Here is an 8,056-nt window from a genome sequence, read left to right as displayed (position 1 = left end):
CACACTTCACAGCATCTGTCAGATTCCCTGATTTTTAGAGCCATAGAGCACAGAGACCCTTCAACCCAGAGAGGTCACCTGGGTCAGTCACGCGCGCTCACACTAATTTCACATTAATCTACTTTTACATATATTCTCATCAACTCTCCTGAGATTCAGCTTCTCACCTACACAATAGAAGCAACTTCCACTCGTCAGTGAACCTACCAACACACATGACTTTAGGATGTAAAATGAAACCAGAGCAGCTGGAAGAAACCTCTGTGGAGACAAGGAGAATGTGCAAACATTTTTGGGGTATCTTTATATTCTTCGAGCCATGGGGTCATAGAAAACTACAGGACATTGGCCAATCTATTCCATGTGGAACCATTGAAGCTGCCCACTCCCAGTGACCTGCATGGCGAGCATGACCCTCCATCCCCCTACTGCCCAAAACTCTCTTTAACATGGAAATCAAGTTCGCCTGCACCACACGCACTGGCTGCTCATTCCACACTCCCACCACCCTCTGAGTGAAAAAGTATAACCTTATTTTCCCCTTAAACTTTTCACCTTTCAACCTTATCCCATTACCTCTAGTTGTGTTCCCACCCACCCCTCAGTGGCAAAAGCCTGCTTGCATTTACCCTATCTATACCCCTCATAATTTTGTATACCCTTATCAAATCACTCTCAATCCTCTACCTTCCAAGGAATAAAGTCCTAACCTACTCAATCTTTCCTATAGTTCTTAATGTTTTTAAAAAGTTTATATCATTATAGTTACTAACTAGTGTACTTAATGAAGTGTATCTCATCAAGGACATCACTATTGTATGAAGTGCATAAGATACAATCTTCAGACAATTCCAGTACACTTATAATCTTAAGTACCCTTTAATGGGTGGGTGTTTTTGTTTGTTAAAGCTGTCAATAAATAAATGACAAAAGCTATTAATATCCAGCAGAACTCAATTTAATCTCCTTTTCATGAGCACTGTCTAGTCAAGTTGAAGAGCCCATCCCACACTAGTTCTTTCAGTCAGATAATTTCTGAACAGTTACTGCATTTCAAACAAACCTTGGTGGTTATAGTGACAAATTGTTAGAGGTTTCAAAGTACAGTATTTATGATGTGCCTGTTATATTTATGTTTAGTCTGATCTGCTTTCATTGTTTGACCATGTCCAGAAAAGAAGAGAACGTATGACTTATAAATTGCAGAAAAAAAAAGATATCGTAACCAGAACTAAAATCCTCAAATTTCGCAATGACCGGAATTGCTCAACGCGCAGTGGAAGCAATTTACCGTTACTCCGCCCACCTGAGCCGATTCCGCCTTTCTCCACGGTCCGTTTGATTGACAGTTCGACCCGAACCGCTATTGGTCAGTGTGCTGTCAATCACAAGATTGGTACGCAGGTATAGTTCAGGTGAGTGACAGATGAGATCAGATCGGAACCAGGCGAGTAGCGCGCGGAGTGGGATTGCTGCGGGGAAATTTGGATTCCACTTGATTTTAGTTGCTCTTTATTCATACTTTTAATATACATTATATACATACATATAGAAAGAAAGTAAAGGTACAGAAGACCATTGAAAGAAAGTGATGTCGAGTAGCGGGCTGGCTATCAGCGTCCCCAACACTGAAGAAAGCACTGTTTTTGCTCAACTGAAACCTGTGGCCATGGCCGACGGCGTCTCAGAGGAGCAGCCGGTGTTTGAAGACATCAAACCGCCAGTTAGGATGCTGGAGACGCAAAACGAATTGTCGCAGGTAGGCTCAGAGCAATCTGTTCACTTCTTGTTAACTGCTACTGAAAAATATCCCCAGGTGCAGAGGAGTACGGCTGACCACGCCACAAACTAAAACACATATATTATGATTATTATTTAAATTAAGGGTCAGTGTACTTCTCATCAATTGTCGGGACAGTATGTTTAGCACGGGGGGTGCCGGTGGGAGGTGGATGAGATCACGAGGGGCTCGTTCTCTCCCAGTGCACTTTCACTGGGCCAGCTTCGGGAGGCTTTCAAACTTCTTAAAATCAGGCCAGGACAGAAAGGGGCCTTTTTGCCGTAGGCTGGTGCCAGAACGTTTGAGACAGTGACAGCGTTCTGGCTCCAAGTGTGCTGCCAAGCAAAACCAACGTAGGTTGGTTACAAAAAAAAACATCAAATGGGTCGTGCAAAGTGGTTTACAATTCTTGGGTTTCGTTTTTCGTTCATAAAGTTCTTCAATTGTCTCTGTTCCGTGTTATTGTTGCAAACCTCGTGGTAACTTGTATTCGAGCTAATTCAATCGGAATTATTTTAAGTTTTCTTGCTCTTACGTGGAGTGAGATTTGATACTTAGATTATGTTCTGTCAGAAGAGGAAGTAATAGAAAGTAGGTCAGCCAGATATTAATAAACAAATTTTTCTATGTACTGCGTTATCCATATTAGGTTATTTTCACACCATTAGCGTTGTTTAAGACGATCAGTCGCGAATTGTTAATATATTTCCGTTCGAAACTTCGTATGGAGTCTTACTAAAATACTACGAAATAGTAGAACATGAATTGAAATTTGGTCAATAAAAGAAAAACGAAACAAAGAAAAGTTTTGAGGAATGTACACTTATAGAAAGTTGAAGTCTCTTGTCTCGGTGTCTAGACTTCTTATCTCTATGCTGCAGGCATTCAGGTGGGAAGCATTAATGACTTCAAAAGTTTGTGTCAACTCATAATTAGCATAAGATCTGGGAGGTTTCAGACTACGAAAACCTTTTTAATTTTAATTTTTAAAAAACGATCCTTATCCTCCACCCTTATGCTATTCAGAATAATAATAAATTTGAAAAAATTGTTCGCCAACTCTTTCAGATTTTGGACAGGTTGGGAAGGAAGTTACAACTATTGAGCAGGATGTTTTTCTTTTAATGTACCGCATAACTTGTTAACTAATGTGGGTATTGAGTTGGATCTAGTGGTTTGTTCTATAATTTACTGTCTGCTCGTTTTACATTCCCTGTATATAGCTCCTGAAATTTGTGCCGGTACTGACGAGAAATCCGCAAGCAATCAAAATCTTATGTATCCAGTTAACATTGCTTTTGCATGTTCTAATCAGCGGCACCTTGCTGCAATGTAACTTGCTTTTCCAAATTTTAAAATTGTAAATTTCCATGCACATAAATGAATATTTTATCCAACTTGGGGTTTAAAATATAATACTCCATTACTCAAATTCCTGTGGAGTCTGAGAACCTGTTGTTATGGTGCATTATTTGAAGAACATTCATTGGCAGTGACCAGAAAGGGACAATTTTTTTTTTGATCTTCCAGTTTATCCTTTGTCCTTAATGGAAGAACACAAATTTAAATCGGTTTTAAACAAGAAGACTAACACCAAAAAAAATCTATCTTTAGTGATCTTTGTTTACGAAGAATACATTTTAGATTTCTATTACCTCCTATAATTTCCTAAGGATTACAATAAGTGCTTATTTTTCTTCATTGTATCAGGGGATAAAAATAATTTTCAGGAAGATTTGTGCATTTGTTCAGAATGCATTTCTGTTAATGTTTGGTTAAAAGTCAAATGTGAATGCAAGTATTTTAAATTGTGTACCTTTACTTGACAAGTGGTTCATTTTGAAATAATTTTCCTGACACAATCTTATTTTGAAAAGGAAGTTTCTTTCAATTGTATTATTAAGAATATCTAATAATTTATGGTATATATTTGTGTATACCACTTTTTTCATTTTTATATTTTTATACCTGTGTGTACGTGCACCTGTTAAGTGTGTCATATATACACATTCATTTTATATATAAACACCTCTGTAAATTAATGATGATGAAGAAGTCACCTTGAAGATATTCAAACAAATGAAGCAGTATTTTAGGTAAAAGATTGAACAATAAATGGGAGTGAAACTTTTAAAGATTTGTTATTTAGCTCTTTTCTGGTCAGGTGCCTAATGTTAATCAGTTGTAATTATAAAAATACGAAAAGTAATAATGTGGGAATAAGATTCAGTTAATTTAATAATTTCTTAAAAATGAGGTTTTAAACCTATGAAATACAAAATGTATTAAATTCAAGTAATATTGCACCCAGACAAGCATTGACACCAGCTAAAAGTTTTGCTTACTTGTTTTGAAATTTTGAGGTATAGAAACACATTTTAGGGATCAATATCAATTTATTTCTTTGCTGAACATCGCCTTTTATTTGTTTTTACATTACATAACTGCATTGCAAATAATACTTGGACTGAATATTCTATTGAAATAGAGGTGTAAAATTAATCCTAAAATAGAACATACCATAAGTATTTATCTTATTGATTTTAATGAGGGTAATTTGGGCGTTTTGTACTATCAGCACATGATGCAGCAGTTACCTTATATGCAAACTGATTAGAATGTCCTTAGACAATGAGGTTAGGACATTTTTCTTAATTTTGTTTCGTAGCATCCTTTTTGAGTATATTTATCAATGTAAACATTATCATTCCATGCCAAATGTAATGTTCTTCTCAAAACTTCTTTCATTAATCCTTTGATTTGAATGTTTACATTTGTAGACACTGGAAACTTAGAATAAAAAGCACTATCTTCCAGTGCTTGCATTTCTATTAGTAGGAAGTACACTCCTGCTGCCAAATAATTTCTGCATCAAGATAGCAAAACACAGGACTATTTTCATTCTTTTTTGCCTTTATTGTTTCTTAGGTTTTAAAATACAAATAATGTAACTCAAAATATATTTCTAACTAACATAAGTGTGAATATTTTGACCATTAATTTTATACTTTATATTTTATTATTAGAACTTTTATTCTAATTGAAGTTTAATTTCTTAAAAGAACTGCAAAATAAAAAAAATTCCACTTTCTGCAATATTTTATGCTTTCATGTCCTGAATGCTTTTAAATGATCAAAGCAAAAATAGACTGTCATTAGTTTTAGTCATAATGTGATTCCTTTTATTTAATGAACTAAATAATTGTTTGTAGGTTTTGAAAATGAGTAATAATGCTTCGCCACTCCCCATCATTATTCCTGGCTCCATAGATAGGTAACAATATTTTAGTTGTCTCACTGCTAGACTGCTATTAAGCACCTTTTCTGTTCTCTTTAATAACTAGCAAGTAGTTAAAAAAAATGTACTTGATGAATCTTTTAAGCTAATTACTAATAACTGGTAAGGTGATGCAAATTGAAAATAAAAAATTTAGTGTCAATTTATTTTAACTTATTAATTTCCAACAAATTTTCACAATGCATAAAATAGTGTTTTCAAAAAGATCAGTGTTTTCACATTTGTTATTTAATAATCAGTTGTAATGATTGGTCTTTCCATAACCACCCTGATATTCCTTAATTTAATGTTTTCTGTTTGATTATTAATTATTTTCTCTTCACAGCAACAAATTTTTGCCAAAAATTTGAGCATTCAAATCATTTAAAATAATTGAAAATAGATTGATAACTCTGTAAAGGAGAATAATTAGCATGATGCATCATTCTTCAAAGTAAAACATGCTTCATTAGCTAGATTTGATTTTTAAAAAAAGAGATGTTTTGCTATATATGCTTAAGCTATTTCTGTTCTGAGCTAATTCCATTGCTTTCATGGGATTATAAATAGACTTTGTTGGTAACAAGTGGTGTTTCTGTTCAAAAGAAAAGTTAATTTACATTGAATTTACCATTTGATGTCATGTGCTGTCCGAGTTCACATGTAACTGCTTTGCCGCTTTACTCATTTTTATGATAGACCATAAATTTATAAGGCTGAAGCACAACTTAACTTATTTTGAATGTGCTAAATTCTAGCCATTTCTAACAGAATTCCTCTGTAATTGAGCCAAGCGCAGTTTTTTTTAACGGCACTGAATGGCAGTGAACTTGGTTAGAACTGATAATATTGTTAGGACTTGTTAATAATGGTATTTCTCTGTCAGGGTTTAGTGAGAATCCTTCTGGATTATTCCACAGACAGATCCATTCCATATGTTAAAATAGTAAATATTATTTTTAACTTTACTGGTTTTCCTTTGTAAAATGGCTATTTTTCCTGTAATGATCATTTAATTAGTGTCAAATATTTCCCTACTAAATTATTTTTACTATTTAGTTTAACTTATCTTTTCCTAATGCTAGATTGTGTAAAATGGGTAATGTACATTGTTGCATTGTTGAATAATATAAACAATGAGTATGAATGTTTTATTCAAGGAGCTACCATAGCTGGGCTGAGATGAGCTGATCCTAAAGCTTCATCCACTAACTACACACCAATCTCTAATTGGCAATAAATTGTGATAAGGAAAAGCAAGTTTATTCCACATGAATGTTTAGTTATTAAGGTGAATTGCAGACCTTTTTTCCAGTTATGATTGGATAACTAGCAAAATTGAGATTTATGTTGCAGTATTGAAAACACCACTGTATATCTTCAGTTTTGATATTTACATTTAGAACGATTAAAATATTCATACACAGCTCAAAATTTGAATTCTATGTTATTTAATATCACCTTGGATATTTGTCAGTGGGATAGAAAATTTATGGCTAATGAACCAACCAACCACAAGTTTAGATTTTGGGGCAGAAATGATTGCAAAATAAGAGGTCATAAACTTTACTCTATGAAAACAGCATAACTTTGGGATTTAAATGAAAAAGTGGTCCATGCTGAAATCCAGGAATTGCAGTCAATGTTCTAACTGTTCTCATAGGCTGTGCTATTTGCATTCCTTTTCAATGCAAAATGAGGCTAAAAATCATGAACTAACATGATCTTGTTTTTATGTACTGGATGCACTGTAAAATCCACTGCAAACCTTACACTTGCATGAGATTTGAGCTTTTAATTGAAAATTAAGCTATTATTGCTGCTCAGCAAACTATTTTTCTCATTGTATGTTTATTGTAACTTCCCTAAATGAAAGTTTCAAACTGATAGGATTTGTTAAAATAAAAAAACCTAAAATCATTTCTACTTCCAACGTATTTCAGGATCTCCTGCATTGTTTGATATATGAAACATTTATTTTAAAATTATCCCTGTGGTTTCCTATCAGATTGAAATCTTTAACATGATTGTCTGGTCTGCTACCTTGATGGTATCAAAATAATTCAGGGAAGGGATGTCCTTGAACTGAAGTTTGAGAGCCGTATAAGGGAAGTTAGTGCCAGAGATTGATAGGCCTTTATAGGGATTATTTAGCAAGATAGACCGGAAATATCGTCACTTTATCTTGGTCCTAAGTTCTGGAGCAGTATTTTTCACTTGACATTTCAGAAGCAACCCAGTTACATTGTTTTTATTGTAAGTACTTAATTTGTAAGTAATATAAGGCAGCGTTTCTGGAAGTAATTAGTGGTTCAATTGATTTTGATTTGAATTTGGGTTGAATTAGAAAGGTGACAGCAGTCACTTCTATCTTTGGCTGTATGTGTCTTACTACCATTGTAAGTGCATTTTAAACTTGATTATTTTCCTTTCAAATCCTAATCTATTTTTCCAAGTGGACATGAAAATCTAAAAGTCAGGAAGGCTTTAAAATTTTTTTCTGAGACTATCTTTCTTGTTGAATTTATAGTCTAATGTTTATTAAAATGTACTGAAAACATTTGAAATAAAGTGGCAAACCATTGGCACGCAAAGATTGGCAGTAAGTGCTCAAGTCTGACAGAACATTTGTGAACTGTAAACAACCTGCACTAGAACAAAACAGCCCAACAAACTTATGGCACTGGATACCCATTACACCACTTAGTCTGTATCTAGTTTTCTCCTTTTGAAGCAATTTAGTGAGGAACTTTAAGATATAAAACTTAGTGATTTATTGTTGACTGTTGCAGGAAGCTATTTTCAATTTGGCTTCTACGTTCCAATGATTACAGGTGTAACTGATGGAAGGGGAGTGTGTCTCAATACTTACTAACTGAAAAGGTCACCTGTACTTAATGGCCTTTTTTTTATTAAATCGTAATTACATTTAGTTTGAATTACATGAAGATGCTTCACCTGAAACTCAAGGTTTCTTAATTTCTATGTTAATTATGTGA

At 34.1% G+C, this 8,056-nt stretch overlaps 1 protein-coding gene across 1 annotated transcript in view; it reads left to right on the top strand.

The window, feature by feature from the left end:
* The first annotated feature begins 1,450 nt into the window (after positions 1–1,450).
* The window catches only part of klf5l (Kruppel like factor 5 like), a 68,236-nt gene continuing 61,630 nt past the window's right edge, over positions 1,451–8,056 (top strand). Inside the window, exon 1 of the mRNA XM_063060729.1 lies at positions 1,451–1,759. Coding sequence (XP_062916799.1) covers positions 1,592–1,759 — 168 coding nt within the window. The 5' untranslated portion in view covers positions 1,451–1,591. The remainder of the gene's footprint in view (positions 1,760–8,056) is intronic.

This window comes from Mobula hypostoma, chromosome 10 (assembly GCF_963921235.1).
Source record: "Mobula hypostoma chromosome 10, sMobHyp1.1, whole genome shotgun sequence".
In the NCBI taxonomy this organism is placed as follows: Eukaryota; Metazoa; Chordata; class Chondrichthyes; order Myliobatiformes; family Myliobatidae; genus Mobula; species Mobula hypostoma.
Note: the sequence above shows the minus strand (reverse complement) of the source record. Positions and strands in the feature narration are given on the sequence as shown.